General features: G+C 40.1%; 1 protein-coding gene across 2 annotated transcripts in view; it reads right to left on the reverse strand.

Moving 5' to 3' along the window:
* KCNH5 (potassium voltage-gated channel subfamily H member 5) overlaps positions 1-14,516 on the reverse strand; it is a 194,736-nt gene that overhangs the window by 139,199 nt on the left and 41,021 nt on the right. For both annotated transcript variants that reach the window (XM_075843740.1, XM_075843739.1), the window contains exons 3-5: positions 13,662-13,785; positions 4,161-4,267; positions 846-974 (exon numbers count right to left, since the gene is read on the reverse strand). In XM_075843740.1, coding sequence (XP_075699855.1) covers positions 846-974; positions 4,161-4,267; positions 13,662-13,785 — 360 coding nt within the window. The remainder of the gene's footprint in view (positions 1-845; positions 975-4,160; positions 4,268-13,661; positions 13,786-14,516) is intronic.

The raw sequence follows: 14,516 nt of genomic DNA on the forward strand, positions 1-14,516 counted from the left end.
ACGTCACGTTTTTCACGTCCGAGTTTCCCCACGCTCGTCTGAATCTGGCCTTATTGTCTAGTTCCGTTTATGTCACACACCTCCTAGATATAGACCATAAGCTGAAGACTGAGTTAGGAAAACCAAATGGAAGACACCTCTTATTGAAAAATAAAATAAAAAAATGAGTAGCATATTTCACCTTATTGTTATTTTACTATGGGAAGAACATTAATGAACCTTTGAGGATTGTGACTGGAACTGGTTCATTCTTGGGATCGGTGTAGATCTTGACTTCTGCCCCTCCACTCAGAATCTTCCTTTTATGATTGCCATAGCCCATCTGTACAAGGCAGTCGTCCTAGGGCCGGAGGATTGCCCGGTACGGACAGATTGCTGCAACCATTCCAATATAATAACACTTGAACATGCTCTTCCATTTTTTAGAGTTTTGGAATGTCTGCGTCCCACAAACTCTTTTAAAGTTTTTTTATTCCTTGCATTTATATTTTGGTCTAGCTATCTGAAAATTTGAAAATCAAGCACCTATCAAATCTCCAAGTTGCTAAAGGTGGAATTTGTATAGCAGCACCGGACATTATAGACAGTAGTATTGCAGTACTAGATGTCTCGCGTCTTCGTAAATCCAGTCCAGATTCACACTATAAAACTTTTTTTTTTCATTAAATTCATCATACTTTATGTAGTAACTAGTATTTAGTGTTATGTGTTGCATTTTCACCAAGGTATGGGTAAATAACTTGCCATGGAACATATACACAATGATTTGGTACGAGTGAATTGCTGCGCATGCTGTATACAGACACTGCTCGAGTCACATCACCGATGAGTAACAGAACAATTACCTCGTGTAGAATCATCTTCAATGGGTTGCTTGAATAACGTAATATCTTTGAAAGTACAAAGGAATAAAACAACCTTGTCGTGTTCATTTCTTATTGGAGCTATCTGCATATAAAACCAAACCGGTGTTCCTGTGAAGATGGAATTAAAAAACATCAAGGAATGCAAATAATATCATATGTCAGTACAGAGTTTTATGACCATACGTATGCACCAGTAATAAGACCAAGCCCTGATCCATAAAATGAAGTATGTAATAAGGACTTAGAAGTCCAAACTAATAAGTCAGTGGTCCGTCCTGGCAAGGCTGCCCACACCTCCTATTGCCCCGTTGCATAATGAAATAATAAGGTCTCAAGAGAGTTGTGCGCAGGAGGTGTGGGAATGGCACCCGGTCTACCATGAAAGAATTATAGTTACCACCATAGATACATTTTAAGTAGAGTTACTTTTTTAATGTTACATCCAACCAAAAGAGTTGGAGTCACTACAGTTGAATGTGATTGACTATTGGTCCCCTATGTGCTATGGTATGGTGCCCCCATGCCTTTGTAACTTAGGAAACAGAAGACCTGTAGAAGTACAATACAGGCCCATAGATTTCTACAACCATGTGCATTCGACCGTGATGTCACTTTCATATCGTGGCTAAATTGTCATCCAAAATGCTGTTTCCTGTTATGGCTCCCGCATGTGTTTTGTGGGACTTTCCTGGAACTGGTAGCCCAAGTAGTACTATTCACAAAGACAATAGTGGGCCACATGTACAATTCCACTCAAAACAACCTAAATTGTGGGATTTTGATTCAATGATGTTAAAGGGGTCACCCAGGATTAACAAAACAGTGCCACACCTGTCCACAGGTTGTGTGTGGTATTGCAGCTCAGTCTCATTCACTTCAAATGAGTAGATCTGCAACACCACAATCCATGGACAGGTGTGGCGCTGTTTTTTGGGAATAAAGCAGCTATGTTTTTCTGTAAAAGCCCTTTTTTAATGCACAGAATTTATATGATGGTTTTATTGAACCAATAGCTAATAAGACAAATAAGACAATAAGAATTTCACACTATGATCATTTCCCTCTGAACGCCCATGCGCATTACTAGTCTGCACTTCATATTGCTCAATGAAGCCTAGTTATAATGCAGCTGTGACTAAATAAACCAGATTATGGCAATCCACGTGAACGCACTACTAGGTAATGTGACATATGCTGATGTGGATTGTAGGTTGTGTTCATGAATGCAGGAGATGCCTAATATCATTTATCATGATCATAGAAGACTGAAAACTGAAGGTGTAATTATACAAGCAAGATAAGCTCAGGAAATCAATTAACAGTAATACTTTAATAACTATTGACTTAAAAATTAATAGCCCAACAACCTGCATTATCTCACTCCGCTTCCTGGCTTCCCAGGTGACCTGAATATTGATTCTAATGAATGAGACTTTAGCTGAGATCAATAGAAACAAAGTCTTTATATAGAGATCTAAAGAATCATTCTGGGGATTTCTGAACATGTTTTTAAAGTGGATTTATGTTCAATTCAATTATCTCAAGTTGGTAAAGCCTCGTACTACAGAGGTATATTAAGGTACAGTAGGACCCCTATAGATTTTCATGGCATGCCGAATTACAGCTCTGTACAACTTGGAGCTGGCACGGAGCCGTAATATGACCATATGCATAGAGCGTAACTCTGTAACTGCATTTAACCCAATATAGCAATGCCCCTCTCAAATCATCAGAGGCGTAACTTGAAGCTCCTGGGCCCCAATTCAAAGCCTGTACTAGCGCCCCCACCTACCATAAACCATTTATAATGCTGAAGTCTTCTTGTGTGGCAGAGGGTCTTTTGGGGTATTTCAGGCACCAAGGCATGGATACCACTGCTATGTTCACACAGGGCGGATATGCTGCCTAAAGCTACACAGAGTATCTGCCCTGGCGGCCGCAGGGAATTCCAGATGCAAAACCGCACCAAATTGTGGTGCGGAATGTCCGCCGTGTAAAACAGAAGAGGGAAAAAAAAAACTAGCATACATACCCTCTGACGTCCTGCAGACCAGCCTCCTGGGATGACGTTTCATCCCACGTGACCGCTGCAGCCTGTGATTGGCTGCAGCAGTCACATGGGATGAAACGTCACCCCTGGAGGCCGGCCTGGACGAAGAAGCACAGAATTCTGAAGAAGATTTTTTATTTTTTTTGGGTTGCGATTTTTGCTGAGAAATCGCAGCTTTTTCGCTGCAAACATCGCAAGTTCAGGTGTTGCAGGTTTTACCCCCCAATTGAATTCAATGGAGAAAAAAAGCAACAATTACAAAAAATGCAGCGATTACGCAAACACAATTGACATACTGTGGATTAAAAAAACGGACCGCAGGTCAATTTCTGAATGTTTTTTTCCGCTCGTCATTTACGCAGCGTGTCGACGAGATTTGTTCAAATCTCATCCACTTTGCTGCTACCGTATTATGCTGCGCATTTTCCACAACTAAATCCGTTGCGGAAAATCCGCGGTATCTACGTTACATGTGAACTGATCCTTATTGTTACACCCCTGCATATCACACTCACAGATGTCCAGGAAGTCAAGATAGTTGCATAGCTTTATAATGTCTATACACCGGACAATGTCATCAAGATCAAACAAACGTTCTTATATTTTATTTTTGTCATCAGGGCACTCTTTAAAAAAGGGCATATACTCTACACTATGCTAATTTTTTCCCCATGTAAAATCAATATATAATACCCTTGCATTGCCTTGAACTATAGTCCAGTAAATGTTACCACCATAGCATTCACTCGTATCAACCAGTAGGAATTTTACGCAGGTATGATATATTTTTCACCCGATTGAGCCGATTTCTATCAGGAACCATCGTTTTGCAAACACAAAGATAATTGTCAATGGTTAAAAGGCTGTAATGTAAGCATGAAGCCCATGAGATATGTTAATACCATTTAAAATTTATCTACAATCCAAGAATGAAAATTTAAATTTTTTTAGTTAATTGGGTGTATTTTGTGATTACTTTTAGGTCCCATATATGTGATAGGGTCGGTTGAAGGTAGAACATAAAGTAGAAATAACCCCTCTCTGAAAGGGATGGTAAATCCAAATTCGTTCAAAGCAAAAACATTAGTATAGGGAGGAGAAATATAGAGGGGGAGATTGGATTTTTCTACTGTATAGAGCCTTGGTAGTAAAAGGTACAAATGATATAGCAAAAGTGTTTTCCAGCCATCACACAATTGCGGGAGCCTGGCTATGTAGCAAACACAATGGTACAATGTACATACTGCTTTTTTTGTACAGAAGAACTTCAAAGCAATTTGACTCGTAGTTTTCAAAAGTCTGCCTGATTTTCTCAATGGTCTTCTTATCTGTTAACTCCCCATACATGAAGCTGCAATAAAAAAAGATTCACACATTGACGTTTATCAGGAACCGAGTTTGCGAATGTAAAGTTTGCAAGGTAGAATAGATTTCTTTTATTACAGAGTAACAACAAACCTAAAACATCCGATCCATGAATCTTATATAATTTTAGCTATCGTGTAAACTACATCCTAGAAGGCCGGATAGACCTTTACAATGCTCTGTAAACTTTTTAGTTTTAAAAGTCAGAACCAAATGAAACCTTTAAGATGACCATAGGTATATTCAGTCCCATGTAAAATCATCAGATTTAATTAATTTTCCAGTTGTGCTAAAGAGCACAACTCTCCATCGAGACATTTAATGAAGCAGCTCACTCTTCCTCTAAAACAGCGGGAAGTCACAGCACCAATTAGTAGCTGAATTCTGTCAATCCAGATAGTTGCACGTAAGATTAGGGCTCATGCACACAGCTTTAGGGCCTATACGGCAGAACATGGAGTCCTTACGGGTCTATAATATGGATGTGCAGGCATTACGTATTACTTATTAGGTTTGTTGTCGCAGTGAGGTACCGTATTCCCCCTTGAAGCAATGGTTTTAAGGAAGAATAGCTGCCCAAAATAGCATAAATTTAAACTTGCCATCATTTTTTTTTTGCCATGGGAAAAATCTCTGTGTGCCTTTGTGTAAAACTGGAGAAGGGGCTTAGCTTTAGGCCAAAAGGCCCCTCTTTCAGATAAGGACACACCAGTATTATAAATAGCCCATGGTAGGTGGGGCAGGGGCGGGACAAGCTGTGTTGGTGCCCAATGTAGTGATTTGAGAATACATCATACCACCCTGCGTCCCTGAAGTTCAGCATGATAATAGTAGAATGGACAATCCTTCATTTAATTGTCTCTTGTTGCACTTCTCACCACCAATCCCCAGTCTTTTTTTTTATACAGAAAAACAGTGATTGTTGAAAAATGGCAGAATGTTCTTTATTTTATTTTAAATCCATAAATTGTGCCCCCCCCCTTCTCAGTAGCACCCTAGCTCACTGCCTACTCTGCCTACTCTCGGCCCTGAAGTGAAGGGCCACTGAATTGAAGGGACACAGAGGTAAAATGTGGGCTCATAGCAGGCATATTGTGGATCATTACAACATAGATTCGGTGGTGTGTATGAGGCCTAAGTCTTATTGTTCTATGTGTCTGCAGCAGAAAACATTTTAGCCTCACCCATAGTATGCAGTCGGCTTCTAGCTTCTATATTTAAAAGGAAAGGTGTCGTTTTGAATAATAGGGTGAAAGATTTCCAATTATATGTCAATGAGACATTTATAAATCCCAAAACATGAATGCACTTTAGTCGACTGGTAACCGTATTGTAATATTATAATATTTAATCACCCCTTTAAGAATGCCAAGGAAAAAAAGCCTTGTTTATACAGTCAAACCCCTGTTTCTATGCATGGCCACTAAGGTGAAGCATTGGCAGCAGTGTTTCGTTAATGCTGGATTCACATTGCTCTTGTGGTGGATGTAGGATGCAGTATGTTTGCTTAATGAATCCCTTGCCAATCTTGTTTACATAGCCTTATTATGCTCGTGCCCTGATTATTGGGTACTAGGGAAATCCATGCAACCACAGTTAATTGGGCATCACATTTGTGCTGTAGGACATCATGTTTACAGCTTTACAGGGAGGCCTTATATGCATAATTGATATTGATTTTATGCTGTAGCAACATGTACATACACAGTGTGTAGGCAAACATAATGCAAGTGTAGAATGTCCCAAAGTAAATATAGTATAAAGCAGTTTAGTATAGAAAAGAGCTCCTTGTTAATTTTTATTCTTTGCGTTTTAAGATCAATTGTAAAATCTCCACTTGCTGTATGTTAGTGGAAACCTTCTTTTTTAAATCCAGAGGCTAAAAACTTGACTGACTAACTCGGCTGCTTCCATATCTCCCACAGACTTCAATGGAGAGTGCACATGTAGCCAACTCTCTGCCGGACCAACCTCTGGGTGTAAATAGGGATGTTTCCATTCACTGACACCAGGCAAGATCTTGAAACTGGTGAAGGATTGCAGAACTTTCATTCCTAAATGACTACGTTTTATTAAGTTACGATTGAAAACCCCTTTTGGCCGGTTTCACACACAGAATTTTGATGTGTTTTCAGATGCGTTTTCGCTGTGTTTTATTGCATGTTTTCCATTAATTTGTCTCATCATGGAAATGTCAAACGTTTAGCTACACTTTAAATGTATGTTTTCAGTGATTTCTGACATTTTTTAAATTGACTTTTATAGAAACAAAATTTGATTTGTTTTTTCAGATGATGCTTCTATGTATTCTCCAAACAGAGAAGCCTCATCAAGCGCTATTAACCGAATCCGTTAGTTCACTTCGGTTTGGCTTTGAGCGGGTATTCAATATTATAGTGATCCTATGAGTTAGAGACACACAGGACGCGCTCTCAGCCGAGCCGTCAGTTCAGTTGAACTGACAGATTTGGCTAATAGTGCTTGATGAAGCTTCTCTGTATAGAAGATACATAGGAGTTGCATCTGAAAAACGATGAAAACGTTTTTATAAAAAAAAAACAGAAATCAGGTAAAACATACAGATATTTAAAAATAAATAAATAAATAAAACTACAAAATGTGTCAATAGCCTTTAAGTCCCCTAAGCATTTCTATGTGGAGAGCCAAGGAGCACTTGCGACCATGTTGCCGGAGAAATTAAATATCGATTTCTCAGTCATGCAACTTTTAGTCACAATAAATACAGCACCACAGAACAGAAATAAGTCTATTATACACCGCATTCCAAATTATTATGCAAATGTTATTTTTCGCTGATTTTCCTAAATAGTCGATGCAAATGACAGTCAGTATAAGGCTGGGTTCACACAACCTATTTTCAGACATAAACGAGGCGTATTATGCCTCGTTTTACGTCTGAAAATAGGGCTACAATACGTCGGCAAACATCTGCCCATTCATTTGAATGGGTTTGCCGACGTATTGTGCAGACAACCTGTAATTTACGCGTCATCGTTTGACAGCTGTCAAACGACGACGCGTAAATTGACTGCCTCGGCAAAGAAGTGCAGGACACTTCTTCGCAACGTAATTTGAGCCGTTCTTCATTGAAGTCAATGAAGAGCAGCTCAAGATTACAGGCGTCAAAGACGCCTCGCATAATACGAGGAGCAGCATTTAACGTCTGAAACGACGCAGCTGTTTTCTCCTGAAAACAGTCTGTCTTTTCAGACGTAAAAGCCTCTCATCGTGTGCACATACCCTAAGGCTGTAAAGAGAACTAAATTGGTAATTTGTTGAATTTGCAGCATCAGGAGGTCATATTTACAGAAATCAAAAGCTCTTTCAATCAAAAAAAACTTAGCAGGCCAAGTTACATGTTAACATAGGACCCTTTCTTTGATATCACCTTCACAATTCTTGCATCCATTGAATTTGGAGTATTTGGACAGTTTCTGCTTGAATATCTTTGCAGGATATCAGAATAGCCTCCCAGAGCTTCTGTTTTGATGTGAACTGCCTCCCACCCTCTTAGATATTTTGCTTGAGGTTGCTCCAAAGGTTCTCAATAGGGTTGAGGTCAGGGGAACATGGGGGCCACACCATGAGTTTCTCTCCTTTTATGCCCATAGCAGCCATTCTTTGCAACATGAGATGGTGCATTGTCATGCATGAAGATAATTTTGCTACGGAAGGCACGGTTCTTCTTTTTGTACCACGGAAGAAAGTGGTCAGTCATAAACTCTACGTACTTTGCAGAGGTCATTTTCACACCGTCAGGGACCCTAAAGGGGCCTGCCATCTCTCTCCCCATGATTCCAGCCGAAAACATGACTCCGCCACCTCCTTGCTGACGTTGCAGCCTTGTTGGGACATGGTGGCCATTCACCAACCATCCACTACTCCATCCATCTAGACCATCCAGGGTTGCACGGCACTCATCAGTAAACAACACGGTTTGAAAATTAGTCTTCATGTATTTCTGAGCCCACTGCAACCGTTTCTGCTTGGGAGCATTGTTTAGGGGTGGCCGAATAATAGCTTTATGCACACTTGCAAACCTCTGGAGGATCCTACACCTTGATACAATACAAATCTAATTTCTAAGCTGGTGTTTCTCACAGAGTAATCTTCTTGTCATTGAATATATGAAACAAACTCATACAAACGGAAGAAACGGTATTAAAACTAAAGTGTGTCTTGAAATAGAACAGAGCTGCATGTATACAAATATCCTGGAGCTTAAACCATAAGTAATAAGGGAAACGCTGCAATAACCTAACATTCAATATATTTTGGTGGCACTGACTCAAGAATTATTAGTTTTTGGTTATTGCAAAATCAAGTGATAAATAAGTTTTAACTGCTTCATGACTATAGGTTGTCCTCCTGTGTAATCATTTAAAGTTCTCCAGCCCTCCTCTTTATTTTTTAATTTTTTTTGCCCTTAAATTTATATTCCTGCAATTACTTTTTACATTGTTTTTCATGCATTACTTTACCACATCGCAGGTTTTTTTGTAGTAATTTTTTTCCTACCATACCCTACTACTTGGGACTGCAGGACTTGGGGTTTGGTTGCGCAATCTCCTTTCCATGATCCTTGCGTTAATTCCTAAATCCTTTGTTTGTGGGACTTGCAGGGAGGGGAACCTTAATCACAAGTTTTCACCATCCATTAAAATGAGGGATGCAGCAAGCTTGGTCTGGGTCCCCTCTCTCCAAAGGCCCCTAAGCAGCCACACAGTCTTCCTCTATGTTGCATACACTATAAAGGTAGACCATGTGTTACTCCCTACTATTTTTCTCAACTTCTACTGTCTGTGAATTATCAGGAAATGGAGGAGGAGGGAGGGGAGTATCATATGACTGTAGGATCTGACTACATAGGGTTTGTTTGTAGTCTGTAACCATGGAGACATATTAGTATACACTGGAGCTGTATATACAAAACATTAGGAGATTTTTAATCCAGACAATTTGCAAGCTGCTTAATATTTTTTGTCTCTAGATGCATTTGCAATAAAAAAAAATAGTTGCAAGGTTATACTTACCCTTTAATAAATTTTCTCCACCACTTACGGAGGATAACTCATAAGCCAAGGAAATCCCATAAATGCTGTGTTATTCTAACTTAACCTCAAGGAAATTGTTCACTTTCAACTCAAACAGCACACGTTAAAGGGAAAAAACCCAGTCCATTTCGTTTTTAGTGTTGTTTTACTGCAGTGCCCATATTAAAAAGACTTAAAGTGCCATATATTGATTGCTCTACTCGCTTATAAGCAAGTTATCCTATAAACACATAGGGAGAAAACACTGTGCCCGCTCCTAAAATAATTGTGTGTGATGGAAATCTCCGCTGAAAACATAAAAGGCAATTTCGAGCATGAAGATCAAATTTACCAGAAGATGCAGCGGCAATTGGTTTCTATCCCCTACATGTAAAAGAAACAGCAGGGATAGATGAAGAGTCCTTGGCTTCAGTAACATTTTCTAGACTAAGCCCGGACAACAAGTTTAACCTCTTTAACCTTCTTGTTAAAGTCTTTAGGGTTGTTAACCAAATGGAATAGATGACAATTTGGCACTAAAGAAGAATAAGTTCTATTGATTTACAATGTCCTTAACATCATCTTCTATCAGTATGCGCTGCCAGCTTTAGATTATGCCATTATATATTTTTATGTTACAGAAAAATAGCTGGCAATTAGAAGACCTTTTAGAAACTATATGAACCTCCTCTTTTTTTAAAATTATTTTACTTAAAGGAAACCTCTCATGGAAATAGTTTACCAACAATTCATGATCCCCCTCCGGTGTTTCATAACTTAGCTACAGCGAAGACATGTCATGCCGTATTGATATGTGACCATGGCAGCCAATCACTGGAGGGATAGAGGATCGCATACCATAACTATCTATACACAATCAGTAAAGGATTGAAAGGCGAGTATATGGCCTTGTTCACACGTAGCGCAAACAATTTCAGAATACATTTTCTGTGCGTAAATTCGGCAGCATTTTCACAATAATAATTGACATATTGCAGATTGAGAATTAGCAGCATGTGGATGAGATTTGTTGAAATCTCATCCACTTTACTGCCACTGTAATACCCTGCGGAATTGTTGTACAGAAATTCCGGACAGAAATTTTAAAGCGTATAGACTACAGGAGAACTGGTCCTATGCTTGATTTTTATTTTAGCCTTAAAGAGGCTCTGTCACCACATTATAAGTGGCCTATCTCCTACATAAGGAGATTGGCGCTATAATGTAGGTGACAGTAATGCTTTTTATTTAAAAAAACGATCTGTTTTCACCACTTTATTAGCGATTTTAGATTTATGCTAATGAGTTGCTTAATACCCAAGTGGGTGTGTTTTACTTTAGACCAAGTGGGCGTTGTACAGAGGAGTGTATGACGCTGACAAATCAGTGACCAATCAGCATCATGCACTCCTCTCCATTCATTTAGACAGCGTGTAGGGATCCTTTTAGATCACTATGTGCTGTCTTATACTAACACATTAACGATACTGAAGTGTTTAGACAGTGAATAGACATTCCACGGGATGTCTATTCACAATCCCTGTACTTCGTTACTGTTTCTGTGCTAGTTACGGCAGAGGAAGCGTAATCTCGTTGTAACCTGTCATCTACAGCGTAATCTCACGAGATTACACTTCCTCTGCTGTAACTACCACAGAAACAATAACGAAGTGCAGAGATTGTGATTAGACATCCCGTGGAATGTCTATTCACTGTCTAACTTCTTCAGTATCGTTAATGTGTTTGTATAAGACAGCACATAGCGATTGTAAAGGATCTGCCAGACACAGCTTCTGTGTCGACGCCCGTGGTTAGTAAGTCTGCACCTGCTCCTAAGTCTGATCGAGTGACCCCTCCTTCTACCAATCAGGCTGGGAGGCTGAGGAGTGGGAGAGCCTATCACAGCCTGGCCAGACGGAGCTAGATCCCACCCTCTGTCTATCTATACCTTCACTTCCTGCTCCTCCTTTGCCTGTGATTCCTGGCTCTGCTGCTGCTTGAACTATTTGTCCCTGCTTCATATTGACCCTGGCTTACTGACTAATCTCCTGCTCTGCGTTTGGTACCTCATACACTCCTGGTTTTACTCGGCTCGTTCACTTCTCTTGTTGCTCACGGTGTTGCCGTGGGCAACTGCCCCATTTCCCTTAGCTTCTGTGTACCCATGTCTGTTTGTCTGTCGTGCACTTATTGAGCATAGGGACCGTCGCCCAGTTGTACGCCGTCGCCTAGGACGGGCCGTTGCAAGTATGCAGGGACTGAGTGGCGGGTAGATTAGGGCTCACCTGTCTGTCTCCCTTCCCCGACATTACAGCAATCTAAAAGGATCCCTATGCGCTGACTAACTGAATGGAGAGGAGTGCATGACGCTGATTGGTCAGCGTCATACACTCCTCTGTACAACGCCCACTTGGTCTAAAGTAAAACACGCCCACTTGGGCATTAAGCAACTCATTAGCATAAATCTAAAATCGCTAATAAAGTGGTGAAAACAGATCGTTTTTTTAAATAAAAAGCATTACTGTCACCTACATTATAGCGCCAATCTCCTTATGTAGGAGATAGGGCACTTACAATGTGGTGACAGAGCCTCTTTAAGCGGCTTATACAGGGGTATCCAAAAAAGTCAGACTTTTATATAATAGCACACAATTTTCCTTATATTATATTATTGGCTCATAATACACCTTCTACATTAATTTAAAATATGCTTAGCCTTGAAAGCGTAACCCCCCCCCCTGCCCGCTGCTGGAGAAGTGCTGATCCAAGAAGTCCATTGTTTGGGAGGCAATCACAAGGTTTTCTATAGAGATTGTGCCCCAGTGGAAGCAACAAGCAGCCAAAAATGTATTTGTAATGGTAGGTATATTTTAAGAAGGTTGCTCCTCTTGCTAGGATAAGCCATCACTTCATGATCGTAGATGATCCAACTGACAGGACCCGCACAGTCTTGAGAATGAAGAGACTGCAGCTTTTCCCTGCATAGCGTCACTGTGAAGTTCAACACAGCCTTCTGGGAGCGTCAATGTGCTGAAAAAAACGTGAAGGGGCCATAGAGTGAAACCATCGCTTCATTATCAGCAGTGGTCACTGAGGTCGGACCCCCTTTGATTAGAATGTTATGGTATTTACTAACATTCAATAATGGGAAAACCCTTTTAAATACTAGCAGAGAAAAATAAAACATTACTACAATGAAAAAAAATTACTTTGGACAATTTCGTGTTAGAATAGTCGCACCAAAAATAAGGTGATCACAGGGGGTCCTGCTGAGATCAGCTGTAACCTGTGGGAGAAGCTGGTAGCAAGTGCTCATTTTCCCTGGAGCACCACCACAGGAAATCCTGAGCAGTACACCGTTTCCATAGAAAAAAATGGGCTATCTGTGTAATGCACATACGTGCTGGGTCCTCCAATGCAAGAAATATGTAGCCACTTTATGTTCCAGCTTAATCTTCCTGAACCCATTCATTTCTATTGGCCACGGACGCCTTTCTGTATATTTATAGATGTGTGTCCGGGCCGTAGAAATGATCCGCAAAATATAGAACAGGTCCTATTCTTGTCCGCAATCATGGCACGGACTCCTCAATTGCGGATGACTACGGATGTGTATCCATAGCCGTCATATCTGTATTTGTGGACAGTAAAAACCCTTACGGTCGTGTGCATGAGGCCTAATAGTGCGTTTGAAAATAGGTTTTATAATTCAGATAACCCCTTTAGATGCTTCATTTTTAAAGCGACCATAAATACATAATTTGGCCAATGTGGCCACTCTGAACTACAATATTACAGCGTGTAAAACCAGAAAAGATAACATGACATTTTAAAGTCAATTCACACAGAGTTTATTGACGCGGAAACCGCGTCGGAAAACGCTCCAAAAAACAGTCAAAAATGCCTCCCATTGACTTTAATGAGAGGTGGAGGCGTTTTTTCCCCACGAGCGGAAAAAAACAGCTCGCGGGAAAAAGAAGGGACATGCCCTATCTTCGGGCGTTTACGTCTCTGACCTCCCATTGACATGAATGGGAGGCAGAGAAAGTGTTTTTTTGCCCGCGGCGCTCAATGGCCGAGGGTGAAAAACGCAGCGAAAATCGGCGAGAAGGCAGAGCAAAATCTGCCTCAAAATTCCAAACGGAATTTTGAGGCAGATTTTCTGCCTGCAAAAAACTCAGTGTTCATTCATTTGTATCGATCTAAGTGCGGATAAAATCGTATGGGATATCGACAGAGAAAATGTATCTGTTAACTGAAGACCTGCAACATTGAAATGCAACATGGTTTATTTTACAAGGATAATGAGAAAGTAATGTGACAAACCTGCAAGTACTACTCTTCTGCATGATGTCAGCTCGGTGAAATCCAGAAAGTTTACAAAAACCGTCATTACTATAAACTACAGGCCAGTCCACAATCTGTGCATTTCCCAGTAAGAAGCTTGATTCTACAAGAAAAATGAAAATGTAAAGTGTTAGATATATTGATGATAGATATTAGATAGACAAATATTAGATAGATAGGTTATTTGTAATTAATCTCATAAGAATAAGACCCTCCAGGCAAGTGATTGACTCCAAAGGCACTTCCAAATGGGGTTGTGTTCTGCTGGACGTTTGAGGTCGGATCCTCGACCCATTGGAGATTACTCTGGAACTCTTATGGGCAAGTCCGACCCTGACGATGAAATATAAAAGCTTTTCCATTGTTGAAAGGGGATCTGCTTGTATATGAGAATGGGAATAGAATATGTGACATATGTTGGTATATTTAATATAAAATTAAGTATAATAACTTTTATTAAAGTGCTTAGGTGCTTCACTTGCATGTGATTAACGAAACTCAAAAATGACCAGGTTTTTCAGTATATATGTTTCAACTGATAGGAATGGGAGGAAACGTTAGGTCTCACCATGCCCATGTGGGTAATGTAGGATTTTTAGCTTGCCATGATTATATTTTTTGTTCACATTAGGCTCTGTTAACACTGCCATCATGCCTTTAGTCATGTGGACTGTGACTAATCCATTTTCCGACCAATCAAAATGAATCCTGGCAGACCCCATTGACTTTAATGGGTTTTGTCGGGTTTCCGCCAGGGTTCCAGAATCTTTGATGACAAGAATAGCAAAGCAAACTACTATACAAGCTGTCAAAAATACTAGAAAGCCCTATGGA

The sequence above is a fragment of the Rhinoderma darwinii genome, chromosome 12, assembly GCF_050947455.1.
Source record: "Rhinoderma darwinii isolate aRhiDar2 chromosome 12, aRhiDar2.hap1, whole genome shotgun sequence".
In the NCBI taxonomy this organism is placed as follows: Eukaryota; Metazoa; Chordata; class Amphibia; order Anura; family Rhinodermatidae; genus Rhinoderma; species Rhinoderma darwinii.